Below are 15,571 nucleotides of genomic sequence, written 5' to 3' on the forward strand. Positions count from 1 at the left end.
CGCAAACATCGCCTCCCAGAAGCTTCACCGCCAGCACCAACACCACTGCCAACTGAGAGACATATCATGGGTGAGATCTAAGATGGCGCCTTTGGGAAGGAAGCGACACCAAAAGTTTCCTCGCCACCCGATCCGAACGGATTTAGGGTCTTTACCCGAAGCGACATGACGGATAAGGAGGAAGTCGCGGCTGCATCTTCAAGGCAAGAAGAAAATGGCGCCCACGGGCACTCGTCACTCCCAAGTCATCACGCTGCGCGCATGACCATAAACACCGGGCAGCATCCGAGCCGCGACACCTGCCGGAGCGCCGCAGCTCCCACCGACCAGGGCCGCCGCCCTTTAGAGAGCCCACCCTCGGCTATGGTGGAAGAGGACACGCTGCTTGCACGAGGCTGGCCACCCCAACCACCGCATCCGAGCAGAGCTCCATGGCCACCTGCACCACTACTCATCGGTAAAATCAAGCCGGAAAATACAGGCCAGGGACAGAAGTTGGAGTCGCCCAGCGATGGCCAGAGCGGTTACCTTCTCCTCTCTGCATTCATCGTCATAGGTAGCAATGATGTACTACTGTATATATTCGTATGGGGAGCGAGGTCACAACCGCCTCCCGCCTCCCGGAAGAAGCAATCAAGCAGCCAGCCTCCCCCTACCTCTCGCCTCTGGTTCAATTCCTTCGCTGCCAAGAAAGACCAAACCCCGGCAACATCCCGCCTCCGCAACAAATCCCCGCCGGCCTCGCCTCCGGCTCCGGCTCCGCCTCCCGCTCGCCGCCATGCCTCCCGAGCCCCAGCGGGACGCGGAGATGGCGGAGAAGTACGGCATCTCGCTGGAGGTCCTCCGCGAGGGGCTTCCCCACGCGCTGCAGAGCGCCCCCGACGGGCAGATAAAATTCGGCGACCCGCTCCGCGTCCGCGTCGCCACCGCCCGGCAGCTGCAAGAAGCCGTCGACCTCATTCTCGAAACCGCAGCCTCCTTCGGCGACACTCCTCCTCGGCCTCCTTCCGCCACGGACTGCTACGTCGTCCCCTACTCGCCGCCCAGGGAAGCCCCGGCGCTCCGCCAGCTCCTGGCCGGCGCGCCTTACGTCACCGTGCGGAACATGGGCGTTCTGGAGGCCAAGGAGGAGGCCCTGGCTCAGATAACCCGGAGGATCGCGGCCGTGGAGGAGCTCATCGGCATGCTCCGGAACCTCGCCGCTCGGCTCTTGCTTCGGCACCAGAACCCCGCCGCCAATGCCAAGCGTCTCTTCGCCCTCAAGATACGCTACGTTCTCTGCAAAATTAGATCCGGTAAGCACACGCATTCCTCGTAATTCAGTCCATGTGGATCGATTGCCTATCATATGCCTGTACTCTAATTGGCTAGTTGTAAACAGAGCACCACAGAGATTTGTTTTCTTGATCCGATGCAAGTTTGTGGCAAATGTGGCATAGTCTTTTTCAAGGATAATGGATAAATTCACTTTCATCTACAGCATGTTTTACACCTTGCAACGCATGCCATGCCTTCCACATTTTTAGCCACCGGGCATATCACTGAATTGGGCCAAGGACTCTCTGGCTCTAGTCGAGGCCGTAGATGCTGCAAGCTGGTTCTGTTACACCACTTACAACCCCAGCATTCGACAATCGCATGATAACAACTCTCTGGCTCTAGGCGTAGATGCTGCAAACATTTTCCAGTTACACCACTTATTTCTTTTGGTAGGCACAAAACCTGTTCCATGCAAATACCTCTGGGGAACGTTTGCTTTCCATATCAAATTCCAAACCAAACCGTCCTACTTTCATTTTCTGAGTCTCCCTTTACCCTTACTCATACCTTCATATAGAGCTGGTTTGCAAGCACTCGTTACAGTGAAATAGGCTGAATTTTCAAAATGCCAGGCTATGAAATCCTCTTGGGCTTGTCTAGCCAAGAGAGTCTTATTTAGCATTCCCACATCTCTAAAACCTAGGCCGCCAAGCGTTTAAGGGTTTTACCATGTTCTGATCATCTTCATGTAATCATCACAAAACCCTGCTGACGTTTTGACAGTCCTGTCACATGAGTAGATAGACTGTGCTACTGAAACCTGTTGCCTTCATCCTCCCTTCTGTACTTGGCAGCCCTGAGTGCTTTTCCTTGAATGATGTTGTACTTCCAGGATGCCTTTTATGTCCAGACATTACTCTCTGAACAAATTGTATTGCGTCTAGTTGGTGTTAATTAACCCTCAGCACGCCTCAACATGTAGGTGACATCGACACAGCTAAGGGCTTGCTCGCTGGTGTGCCTGGGATCGAAGGTAATGCTGCTGAATTTGGACAGGAAAGGATACTGGAAGTCGCCGGTGATCTCTCTGAGTTATATCTTGAGGATCTCGATGTAGTGGAAGAGGATGAAGTGTCTGATGAGATATGCAGACTGATCCTTGCTGAGGTCTCTTCGTCGCATTGGCGTGATAAGATGCAGCTGATTGATGACGACCCTCGTCTTCTAGAGTTCATTGAAGATACTATTGCGGAGCTTCAAGGGAGGGTGACTCTCTACGAGGAAATAACCACAGAGCCATCACTGATAGGAGCTTCACATGTTGATTTTGATGAGCTCTGAAGGTCTTGACTGAGAAGTGGAAAGACGGATAGCTGCTTCATGCAGATTTTGGGAGAGGTGTGCGCGCAGGTGTTGTCTGAGTAGGGAAAGGGTGATTCGCAGGAGGTGTTGTTGTCATGCTTGATACGTCTCAAGTTACATCCGGAAAAAGCTGGAAAAACACTGCTAGTTTGGTATGGTATCTTTGACAATCTACCCCTGTAACTCTAGAGTGGTGTGGTCAGCAATCTTCTTCGGCTTGATTTACCATGATCTGTTTCTCTGTTACAAAGACATCTGAGTAAGCAGTTGTGGGTTCATTCAGGTAACCAAAGTAGCTTCAGATTGACAGAGATGAAATATATTCCTTAAAAGTTAGGGTACAGTATCACTTTCTTCATTCAGGTAACTGAGGTAACTCTTGAATGAATGGGAACAAACCAGCCATATGTACGTCAACTGCCACGCGCAGTTACTTGCTATGCTACACTGATTGTTGTTGCTAGTAGTGTCTTTCTTTAGCATGCAATTAGTGTTACCACTTGTATTTATTACTGCGAGAAACGAATTGAGGTTATCTGTTGAGACGCAAAACACGAGAGATTAGGACAATTTCTTGCTGTGATGTTGATAATTTGCTTGGACGGCTTGCTCCATGTCCCGAGCATGTTCCATTGCATCATATAGACTGGCCGGTTTCAAGGGCTTAATGTAGTGTTTGATTTCTGGTCTCAAACCATTGATGTAACACTTAACATAATATGCATCTTTGACCTCCGGGTTTTCCTTTCTGTATTTGGACATCTTTTCCTCAAAACGATCTGTGTACTCAGACACAACCTTACCAACTGCCTTGTTTCAGGCATATTCGTAGCAGCTATTGGGACACAACCATTTTAATGCCATGAATCTCAGGCCCTGTACTCAGTTTCCTGCTTTTTTAAAGAACAATCTGCTAATCAAAGACAATGTTTACAGGTATAGTTTCAGAGTAAGGAATACTAAGCCACAGGTGGCGTCTTACTAGCTCCATGCGAAATCATATACCCAGTGGTGTAAATTAGTTGAGCAATTTGTTCAAGGTGGAAGCGTGGGAATAAGAGTCAATGATGACATTGGCCATTATTTTCAAACTAAAAATGGTTTAAGACAAGGTGATCCGTTATCGCTAATGCTTTTCAACATTGTTGCAGATATGCTCGCCGTCTAGCTAGGGCTAAAGAAGATGGTCATATAGGTGATCTCATACCTCATTTGATTGAGGGAGGGGTATCAATTCTGCAACATGCTAATGGCACAATTTTGTTCATGGAGCATGATTTAGAATAAGCAGTTAATATGAAGTTAATATGAAGCGGTTAATATGAAGTTAATATGAAGCTTATCTGGTCTTTCTTCGAACAATTGTCTGGTCTAAAGATTAGTTTTCACAAAAATAAAATTTTCTGTTTTGGGAAGGCCAGGGAAGGGAAGCAACAGTATAAACAACTCTTTCATTGTGAGGCTGGTTCTCTCCCTTTCCGTTATTTGGTTATTCCTATTCACTATCGAAAACTAAAGATTTCTGAATGGTATCCAGTTGAAAGTCAGTTTGAAGGAAACTTTGCTGCTAGGCGAGCAAGATGTTATCATATGGAGACCGTCGTGTACTCGTTAATTCAATGTTCGCTGGTCTACCAGTGTTCATGTTATCTTTCTTACAAATACCTAAAGGGGTACGAAAGCGTCTTGACTTTTACAGATCTCGGTTTTTCTAGCAAAGTGAAGATAGTAAACGTAAATATCGGTTGTCTAACTGGAATATTTTTTTAGGTTCTCGATGTTAAGAACAGCTGCTTACTCAACAAATGGTTGTTCAACTTGATAAATGAACAGGGCGTGTGGCAAGAATTGCTACATAATAAATATTTGTCCAAAAATCATTATCTCAAGTCCAAAGCAAGCCGACATACTCACCGTTTTGGAAAGGCCTTATGAACGTTTTTGAGAAGATACTTGGCTAGGATTTTCAAAGTTGGTCTTTAGCGAAGGTCTTTTCAAAGTTGGTGACGGAAAACAATCCGTTTTTGGGAAGATACTTGGCTAGGATTTTCACCGTTAGCTCAGCAGTACCCTACATTATTCAACATTGTGCAACATAAGCATGTTACTGTTGCAAGTGTTTTGTCTTCTATCCCCGTAAATATGAGGTTTACGAGAAAACTGACAGGTAATAAGTGGAATTCTTGGATTCACTTATGTAGACATTTGATGTGGGTATCTTTAAATAATGATCCGGACTTCTTTATATGGAAATTAACCTCTGACGTGTTTATTGTCAAATATTTGTACGCGGATTTAATGAATGATCATACACCTTTTCTTAAAAAGTAGCTCTGGAAGTTAAAAATCCCACTAAAGATAAAAAAAACTCATGTGGTTCCTAAATATAAAATTTCTACTCACACGTGATAATTTAGCTAAAAGGAATTGAAATGAGAGTAAGAAATGTTGCTTTTGCGATTTAGAGGAGACCGTGAATCATCTTTTTATTTCCTATCCTTTCCCTAAACTGGTATGGGGAGTTGTTTATGTCACTATATTCCATTACCATCCAATATCACAAATATATTTGGGAATTTGCTAAATGGCATCAATAAGAGTAAAGCTAAAAATTTTTTTGGAGCAAACGTTAGGAGCTCTGGCTATTCATTTAGAAAGAAAGGAAAATGATCCAGTTTATGAGGAAAACCGGATCGAAAACCATACATACTTAAGTACCTCCGACATGCGGACTACTCCCAAAGTCTAAAACAACAACACAACAAGATCGAACAACTTGTCGACGACAAAAAGCTACATATTCGACAAAACGACACGAAGGTTGCATGAAGTGCATCCATCATGTAATCTCAACCGCCTTCTTCTTGGCGCCGACCTTGTTGCCCTTGGCCTTTTTCACCTTATCCACATAGCCAAGCATCGTGATGGAACGAGGCGACAAAGGGGTCTTAAACTTGTTAATGAAGGCAGCAAGGGCGTTGTCATCGAACTCAGCGTTCTCTTTCAAGATGCCCAAGACACGCGCAAGCAACTCCTGAGATGTAACATCCTTCCGCAATTGCTTCTGCGTCTCGATGCGACCACTCCGACGAGGCGTGGTGGCCACCTCCTTAGGCGCACGGGGTCGCCTAGAGGGCGGCGAAGCAAGGATAGGCGGGGGCACTGGTCGAAAAACCGATGACAAGAAAGCATTGAGCTTGACAGCAGCGGGATCCCCGGGATCAACTTGGATGTCCTCCGCAGGCACGTTTTCTGGAACAACGACACAGGCAGCAGGGATATCCTCCAAAGACTCGCCCAAGGGTGGCATGAGCGCCCGCTTTTTTGAAGCCAAGTTGGCCAAGAAATCGCAAAGCTTGGTGGAGTCGGCCACCTCAGGATCTTCAACAGAAGGCACCAAGGGAAATGCCAACACATCAACCACATCAACAGGTTCAAACGCAGACGCCTCAAGCCTCGAGTGCTCAACCGAAAGAGGGACAGAAGCTTCAACAAAAAACTCATCCAAGCCAAAACCCTCAACGTCATCGGAGATTGGGCTCTGTGGACCCACAGGGGAAGCAACCTTGTCATCAACCGCATCCGGCGGAAAAGGAGCAAGACCGGAGCCACCCTCAAGAGGCTGACGAAAGATGTCATCAACCGCATCCGGCGGAAAAGCTAAAATTTGCATTGGTGTTTCGGCTCTATGTTGATCGATCTGGAATTGTAGAAATGATATTATATTTAACATGAAAGATGCTACAAATTTTATGTAGGTTAACCATATGACTGCACATTGGATTCAGTTATGGCGTTTCCTTTTGCGGAGAACCAGGGGGAATGCATGGTTACTGGGTGATTGAGTGCAACCGCCTACTAATGGTTGCAAGATGCTTAGGCTTAGCATTACTTGCTTCTTTTTCAATGGTTGATTTTTGTATCAACCCTATCGGATCTGTGATTTGTAAATTTGCAAGATGCTTAGGCTTAGCATTATTTGCTTCTTTTTCAATGGTTGATTTTTGTATCAACCCTATCGGATCCGTGATTTGTAAATTTAGAATTTTTTATTTTTGTTAATAAATAATTGTGTGCATCTATTGATGTAGAGGCCAGGGGCATTCCCCATTTCAAAGAGAAAAAAAAAAAACTAGATTGTGTGCTAGAAATTTGAAGCTCTACCTTCATGGGCGAAACTACACTCTCAGAAATTGTAGTTCAGGATCTTATCTCAGAAACGACGATCCATATATCCCCCATATAACCATCCTTGATATCTGAAACGACTGACTTGCAATCCAAGACGATATGCATCCTGTCCAAAGCAAGATCTTCAGCAAGGGCCAATGCTATGACGATGATTTAACAAAAATAAAATACACCTTAACAAGAATACTTTACACAACTAAAGACACGAGACACTATCCCTTTCTTCTTTACTAATATGGTGATGATATAATTAAAATTAAAAACATGAGCTCGGTCCATTATCCCTTTCTTCTTCAGAGAAGAAACCTTACTCTAATGAATGGATAACGAACCACCCCATATGTACATCGACTGCCACACGCAGTTCCTGCTATGCTATAAAACCAAAATTGACTACACAGTTGAGCTCTATATACTTCAATATTGCACTCTTGCTATGTTCTAGGGCCTACAAGATCAGCTCCAGAGAAAGAAAAACAGCTTCCTGCTTGCACTTCCCAGAACAACGATCATGAGAGCACTGCATTCATGCTCCAACATCAGGTAGCATCCTTTCCAAAGGCAGGCAGGATTGGACGAATGAATCACAAACAAAACTTGAGTGATCATTCCATGGAGGAGACGGCAATAAATTGTATAGCTCGCACCAGAAATGCACGGCAGACTGCTAGTCAGAGTCCAAGTCGATTGTTAGTACAAATCTTGGTCGAACTGAACGCGCTTGCCGAGGCGGTGATAAAGGACCACCAGGTCTCTCCCCGGCTAACTTATCATCCGGAGCTGCACACGGGGAATAAAATGTTATATACGACATTGTATTCAGAAACATTCTGCAAATACAGTTTAATGATCTAACACAAATGGCAGTAAGCAAGGAGGCAGTAAAGAGATAGCAGGCACACTACAATTCTAATTTGCTAAAGGTCTAGACTGAACTGTAATGCACACAGAAATCACACACAAACAAAACAACACAAATCAGAATGAGCTAGTGGCTTCTGTCATACCATCTAAAGCTGTTATTTCATCCCCATGGTTCGTCCTTTTCCGGGACACATTATTGGCAGTACTTAGACTTCTGCCAGCGCAACTATGGTCAAGTGGTGCTTGCAACGAACCATCATGTCCATCTTCTAGTAGATTTGCTGCTGGCGTTGCTACCGAGTTAACCCCAGAGACTGGATCATGCAGAGATTGATGGTTGGCAGCGAAGTTTTGCACTTCACCTAGACCATTTGTTGACTCTATGGCAGGGTCATCTTGGGGATTTGAAGGATACCCCCAGAATGGCAGTCCCAACTCTTCAAAATCTTCAGTTAACATAAGAAACGAAGCTTCGACTGGAGCTCCATCAGGTTGTTCCTTACTTGTTCCTGAAGTTTTAGGTGGATTGGGTGGAAATGGATCTCCAGTATCATCTGCCGAGTTGCACTTCAAAGCATTAGAAGACAACACCATGACATTATCATCATCATCATCAGAATCACTCAGTACTATTATATCTTGCTCTATTGGTAATGGAGGCACATGTTCATCTACAGGAGAAGAATCAAGATCATGTACACATTGTCCTGGTTCTGAATCTTCAGTGTTCTCAAGATCAATGTTGCTTGTAGAACTGACACAGTTTCCATTTTCGAAGTTCTCTGACTGATCATTATCAGAAGGTGGCATCGAGTTAACATCCCCTCTCTTGGTAATTTCCCACTTGCCATTGTTGTTTTTCCTAATTCCCAACTTAATACGACAGCCCAGCTGTTCAGATGGAGACACTTCTTTAATCTCCTCCTTTACTATATCCGTGTTGGGCCTAGAGCTTATGCTGGTGGCCACACACAGAGTACCATCTGGTAAATGCCACCGTGCAAGATCCTTCAGTTTAGCTCCGCCCTTAACTCTCCAAGAACCATCAGGCTTGACATCAATTTCACATACATCATCTTCACAGCTTTGGATCTGTGTCACCAAAATGCAACAATATCGGCAAAATGATGCATAATGGACTAATGCAGACTTCAACAAATACATCGTTCCACTATGAACTCACCAGCGAAGCGATCCTATTGAAATACGGATCAATGATTATATTGTCCAAAGAATAGTTCTTCAGGCAAATTGGGCATTGCCACTGCAGAGAGGGAAATAAAGCTTTATTAGGCAAAGAACGGAAAAAGGGTAATTAATTAATTTTAAGAGAAATAATCAAACCTTCCGTGAACGTTGATTAAGTTCCACAAAAGCTTCCAAGTCAAAACAACCCATGTGAACACAGGATTTGAACCTACCAGCTATCTTAATCCTTGAACCAGTCATCTGTCAAGATAAATTAGCTTTCAGAAAGCCAAGTATTACAGAACCTGGCATACAAAGACATGATGGCTAACACTGTGTGAAGGAGAGCAAAATAAACTATGAGCCAGATAATATCATATTTACAATATGGGATTTTTAGGAATGCATTTTGTTAAAAATTTGTAATTAAAAAGTATGATGATTCTAGAAGGGTTCATGGATCGCAGAGAGAACAATGTCCGGCCATCAGGTGGCAATTGCAAAGTTCGGTACTCCAATGAACATGAGGTCAGGTAGCAGAATATCAGCAATATCATGCCGGATCTAATCATTCTGAGTAATGGCCAGGGTAATTACCGGGCATCGGAGATTCACAGAGACTGTGTCAGCCACAACCTCAATATCGCTATCACTGTCTGCTTTATCTGCCTCAGCTCCACCACCAACACAGCGGCGCACACGAGCAAGGGCATAATCAAACTTCTCACCATCATCTTCCTTTGGCACCAAACTCAGAACCTGTCCATATCAAACTATAAGATACGAACTGAAACCATAAAGCACGGTCCAATTTCAGGTGGTGATGGTTCACACTTCATAGGTATCAGCTTGTTTTCTGGCCTTATACCAGAGTGTGGAAAGAAAATACATTTTTAACAGCGTAATTTGATGTAAAACCAGAAATCCTGGCCAGAAAGCAAGCTGATACTGGAACATTCTTCAACATACATTATTAGTTTTATACTTTTGTACCATCTTTGATCACATAGATGATCGCCTGAGGACTTACAATGGAGTTCACTTGGGGAGACAATCTAGACAACAGTACGAGCTTCATAATTGGCACGCGATGGTGATCAATTCCGACTGCACCCAGGCAGAAACAAGCACCACATTTTCACCCCGTGGTTGCCTCTTCCTCTCCTTTTTTCTCTCTTTTACTTATCCCCAACCAACAATACATTCCTTCATTTACGAGCACCGCAAATGAAGGCTATGGCTTGCCACTCCCGCCCAAACCGAGTGCTGGCCCTCCGTCAGAATTTCGTGTTCATTGAGTTGAAAGCTTTAGTTTTCGAAGTTGTAAGTTAATGTTCATTTGAGTTGAAAGTTTGCGCTTTGATAGTTGAAAGCCATAAATCACCTAGTCAAAACTTGATTTTTTTGTCTTTTCTAGTGCCAGCACAGCAGGCGGAAGGGGATCGAGGATGGAACGATAGTGATGGAGGAAAGGTACAGATGTTTTAGTCACGTGGGTTCAGATCCGTGTTATACCAGGGGGAGAGCCCAGTAAGAATCGATCATACTGTGCACGAAAGATCACCAAATAGAGGCTTTGTGAGTAGATTGAGTTCTCCCTGGTTGACTCAATATACAAAGAAAAACAGTTACCTCTTGCAGAGATTTCCTCTTGGCGATTCGGACACCCAAAGAAAACATGCGGGAGTCACTTCTAGATAGAACAATTTTGTTCGGTCCTTCTTTGCAATATTCAGTTAACTGGGAAGAGAGAAAAAATGAGTAGATCAACAAACAACTAAACAGGAATTGTAACTTACTAGTAACATAATAATTAGTGAGGCAAATCATTCTGAAGCTATAACGTAAGAGAGCAAGCTCCATGGCAACATGATACTTACTACTGGACCATCATCTCTACCATTGGCACCTAACTGCTGTGTAACTTGCCGGTTGACAACCCTGACATGAACACCTGAAGGGAAGAAAAAGAACTGCCAACATGAATAGCTCAAATCTATGATGATTTCACATGGCTATCTGGCACAGCAAATTTCATGTAACAAATGCCAGATTAAATCTATAGCTAGAAGAATGCATGATACTAAATTCCTTAATTGCCAATATGAGAGCATGCACAAGCGTAAGAAGCCATAAATGCATAAAGACGTGTAATTAGGCAAGTGAGTGCAACATATCATTCCCTTTTAATACAAAATTATACTGTAGGGGCTTCCCCTATGGTTTTACTGTCACAAAAAAAAATGGTATTCAGTGCAGCGACCGATCACAAGCTATGTCAGACTACCACCACATATAAAGCTTGAAAACGTAAAATACCATGCAAAACTTACTCAAAACATCCTAACAGGGGAAAATTGGTTTGGCAAGCGAATATGAAGCCAAGCCGTTCAATCAGGCACATGGAAGGACATAATGTCAATGTGTGCAACAAAATATAATACACTAATAATAAAGATAATATATAAAGATGCATCTTCCATGGATTAAATCACATGACTGATAAGAAACAAAACCAGCAGTAAACCAATACAGTGAATTTTAAGGAGTGTCCTTTGAACTGAATAAACATTTTTTTATAGAACTATATCAGAGAATATTATCTAGTAGGCCAATTCATGTTACCATTAACTTGCACATCAGAGTGTAAAGGCCAGTGGATCCTAAAAGGAACTCGGTCATCGAGAAGGATACACCAAACCTGCAAGAACATAAATGGTACAAAGAAACCCAATGTCAAAATGTATACACAGTAGGCCAATATTCTCTGATATGGCATCAGATGATTAGAAACTGCATTCTCAGAAGTTACAGATAAGTCTTTGAAATTGCAATTTGACAATTCATAATAATGTATGGCAAAAGAAATGGTTAGCGGAAGATGACCCTGGACAAACCTATTAACTGAACAAAATGAAGAAGCAAACGTAATTAACCTGAATGTCATATTCTGCTTTCTGTAGCATTTCCCAGTGTGCCCTTGATAATGGAAAGGTTTTCTCAAGATGCTGTACAGTATATGACCTGGAAATAAGCATGAATCACACACCAAAATTATGCAAATCGCCAAGGTTCGGGAAAGCGGAAAAAAGCGTCGCTTATGCGCGCTGAAGCACATTGCGGAGACCTTCTGCATCGATTGCATAAGTGCTTAAGCAGAGAAAAGCGGAACAAAGAGGAAAAAAGCGCCGCTTATGCACGCTGAAGCGCTAAGTGAATGGCCACCGCACCAATTACGCTTAACGCTTTTTTGAACCTTGCAAATCGCATAAGTATCATGGTTCTATTCTAAATAGTAATTCAACAATAACCAAGTGAACTTTGGTACTCCCTCCGTTTCATATTAGTTGTCGCTGATTTAGAACAAAATTGTACTAAAGTAGCAACAACTAATATGGAACGGAGGGAGTAATATCTAATGCATTACTCACCCATCAGATGCTATTTTAGACGGAACTATTGCTGTTGGGAGTAATGGATGATTAATTGTGACCCAGAAGCTGCGAGTTAAAGAAGGAAAGTATGTTAAAACAATTGGTAGTCTAATATTTATACAGGAGCATAATGGAACGGATTAAGTAAACTCATCCATAAAATGTAGAAAGGTAAGCAGACAGAACAAGGATGAGTTTCCTATCACATGAAAGTTTCAAAGAACTTACGGATCAGCCCTATTAATTCGACAGATGTCACAATAGAAGCTAGAAGGTAATTCTGGAGGGACATTGTCTGCAGATTTCTCGGATATGATAGCACAACCAACATGTTGCCACACATTGCATTGTGGATCATCACACTGAAAAGGACCAAGAAAATTTCCAAGGAAAACAAACATGAGCAAGAGAACCTATTTAGAACAGAATTGCTAATTTCGTACAAGACTAGATGTTCACAATAAAATAAGTTCAGTGATCAAGAACAATTAGCTGCTTCGAAGTTTTAGAATATAAGAAGAATTAACTGCTTTGAAGTTGCTGAAATCTAGTAATCTAGATAAACCGATTCGATGATTCGGCATACAATCAATATAATTAACAGGCATAATGAACAAAATGTGATCTTACCGCATTTATTGGAAACAATCAAATAGACAAAGAATCACATAGCGATACCTTAATCATGGGTCCATTGGCCATGGAGTTACCACAAGGACATCGGACCTTGACTTCCACTTTAGCAGACTCATTTAACTTCTTTTTGGTCTTCACGCTATGTCCTGGATCAACCTGGTTTTTAGGGGCTGCAACAGAATTTGCAGGCTCGTGCAGTTTCCTAGAAACAGTAAGGAAAAATCAACAGTATGACAAAACCTTGTAAGATCCAAATCATACAAACAAAAGGTCGACGCATTAAGAAATGTAGACTCGCCTAAAAGTGTCATCAACTATTTTCAACACTTTTTCTTTTCCAACCATCTGTTTCCCATTGAGGTTCGGTACTACAAGAAAAAATGGAAGTTATTCCTCATGTACCTTTAGAAAAAACACTAGTATAAAAAGATAATTCTTTGAAAAGAACAGAAGAGTAATGTACCTTGATCTTGTTGATCAGACAGTACTGCAATGATTTTTTCCACCAGTTCCTGTAATTGTAAAGAAAAAACATAAAATCAAAGTGGCCTAGAAGTAAACATTCTATATATAGTACAAAATACACAAGAAGTGAATAAGTTTCAGAACATGTTTATGGTTTTGATAGGAAGGGCTTGACAGCCCAATTGGTTATGTGTTTTCTCTCATTAAGTAAAGCAACAACTAGAATGTATATTTGTCGAATGATTGAAATGTACATAAAAAGTTGCAGTGCACAAACCTGCTTCTTTCCTTGCCTTGAAAGTCCAAGCTGTTGCAGGACATCCTTTAGCTCTTTTATTCGGAAGAGTTTCAGGTTGTCCTATAGCAAATAGGTTAGCAGTGAGCATGTTGACAACAACAACAGGAACAGGAAAAATGATACAAAAAAAGGATGAAAATTTTGATATAGACCATTGCAAATTATAAATAGAGGCAAACAAGAAACAAGTTTTTGTCAACTATTGTGAGAAGCCGAAGGCAGAATTTCCAACGCCACTATAGGAGGATGGCATAGTGTAATATAGGACAGTTCTACGCTGGTGGTGGATGCTTGAATCCAGAAACTTGTTCAACTACAATATACGGGCATTAAGTACAACTGAAGTGAAGTTGGGGGTACTAAATGCCTGCCTTAAAAATCTTACTACTGAAGCCAACGGGAGAATGTCCGCTTGGAATCGCAGAAGGGCGTCAGAAATGCTGCATCCCAAACGGTAATTCTCTATATATGAAACAACCTAGAGGCGCAACCACGCCCCAATCGCAACAGCTATATATGGATATAGTGGCCAACTTTGGCAACTCCCGGTAAGCAAAGCTATGGCGAGTTACAGAAAGAAGCGGATTTTGGGGGTTGGCACGATCGATCGGGAGTTTAGCTGTCCCTAATCGGCTAACCAACAACCTATTCTGGAGCAGGAGCGGGGACGTAGCCAAAATGGCAGCACCAAAGTTCCCGGTTACGGGAGGGGGTCGCCGGAGGAAGGCTTCAGGATCAGAGCCGACCCGTCGGCAGACCAGATTGATGAAAAGTAGAAGCCCTAGACCACGCACCAACGGAACCGCACGCGTACGAGGCGTGGAAGGGCGTAGGTAGGTAGGTAGGTAGGCGGGGTTACCTTGCAGGCGGCGACCGCCGATTCGTCGGCGGGCTCCGGCTTCATGGCGGCTTTGGGCGGGGATCCAGCCCGATGATGCCCTAGGCGAGGTGGGCGTGGGTCAGGGAGAGGATCGACGGCGGCGATGGGGGGCCGCCGGAGGCGGAGGGGGAGGGGCGTTCAGTTCCGGTGGTGTGCGGCGGCTCGCGGGCGTGGCTGCTGCGTTTGGCGACGACGATGACGGAGGACAAACCTGAGACGGAATCTCAGGCGACGACTGTACCCTACGCGTGCCTGTACGAATCTTAACGCAAGCTTGTCTCTCTCTGTTTTTTCTTTTTCTTGCGGGGAAAAGCTCTCGTCTGTCTTGCCTCAAAAATTGATATCGTCAGTGTACATCCGTCATCCGTGACGATGTCCTTTCGAAGAATGCAATCTTAGTTTCGTCGCACCTTCGTCTCTGTCGCTGCCAACAAGATTATTTTCTAGTACTAGTACAAATGCCCGTGCGTTGCCACGGGTCTTCAAATTTTCTTTACTATTATATTCGAGTTGGTCGTACGTCATACAACGCGTTTGGTGAAGGAGATTCAGATCATCCTAGCCGTCCCATCTAATCTCACCGTCTCCGCTCAAAATCCATCCGTTCGATTAACTTTTTCCATTATTTTTATGGTAACTCATCCCTCCTTTCCTTTGTTAGGCCTGATCATGGTATGAGTTAATCACGTATCAATCCCAGGGATAGGCACAATCAGGGAAATTTAAATAATATGGAAAGGGAAATTCATATGGAAAGGGAAATTGAGTACCGTAACATGGGAATCGTTGCCCATCATCAATGAGAAGATCACCACAATCCCCAGGCAACCCGACGTAGTGCGCCGCCCCAGGCCACCCTTCCTCGATCTGCCTGCCCTTCGTGTGCAGTGCTCTATGCTCAGTTGCTCACCTTCGTCGCCCTGGAACCCAGCCGCCACCTTAGAAGAACATGTCGGCCTCCCACTGCATGCCTCCATTAGCGCTGTCGGTCGG

At 43.7% G+C, this 15,571-nt stretch overlaps 1 protein-coding gene across 1 annotated transcript; it reads right to left on the reverse strand.

Moving 5' to 3' along the window:
* Nucleotides 1–7,010: 7,010 nt before the first annotated feature.
* On the reverse strand, nt 7,011–14,696 carry LOC124652703 (E3 SUMO-protein ligase SIZ2-like). Its single transcript, XM_047191740.1, has 16 exons — nt 14,558–14,696; nt 13,678–13,758; nt 13,399–13,447; nt 13,234–13,303; nt 12,978–13,137; nt 12,528–12,661; nt 12,297–12,365; nt 11,802–11,889; nt 11,491–11,566; nt 10,746–10,819; nt 10,498–10,605; nt 9,463–9,624; nt 9,022–9,126; nt 8,861–8,941; nt 7,821–8,769; nt 7,011–7,593 (listed from the first exon to the last, which is right to left on the reverse strand). The coding sequence occupies exons 1-16, from the start codon at nt 14,600–14,602 to the stop codon at nt 7,481–7,483; spliced, it is 2,364 nt and encodes a 787-aa protein (XP_047047696.1). The 5' UTR covers nt 14,603–14,696; the 3' UTR covers nt 7,011–7,480.
* Nucleotides 14,697–15,571: the final 875 nt, after the last annotated feature.

This window comes from Lolium rigidum, chromosome 5, assembly GCF_022539505.1.
Source record: "Lolium rigidum isolate FL_2022 chromosome 5, APGP_CSIRO_Lrig_0.1, whole genome shotgun sequence".
Classification (NCBI taxonomy): Eukaryota; Viridiplantae; Streptophyta; class Magnoliopsida; order Poales; family Poaceae; genus Lolium; species Lolium rigidum.

Excerpts from the sequence above, each read along its gene's own strand:
- LOC124652703 (XM_047191740.1), bottom strand. The coding sequence starts at position 14,602 with ATGAAGCCGGAGCCCGCCGACGAATCGGCGGTCGCCGCCTGCAAG. Across the intron at positions 8,942-9,021 it reads TTAATCAACGTTCACGGAAG|TGGCAATGCCCAATTTGCCT; the intron begins GTTTGATTATTT and ends CCCTCTCTGCAG. Across the intron at positions 8,770-8,860 it reads TCAATAGGATCGCTTCGCTG|ATCCAAAGCTGTGAAGATGA; the intron begins GTGAGTTCATAG and ends TTGGTGACACAG.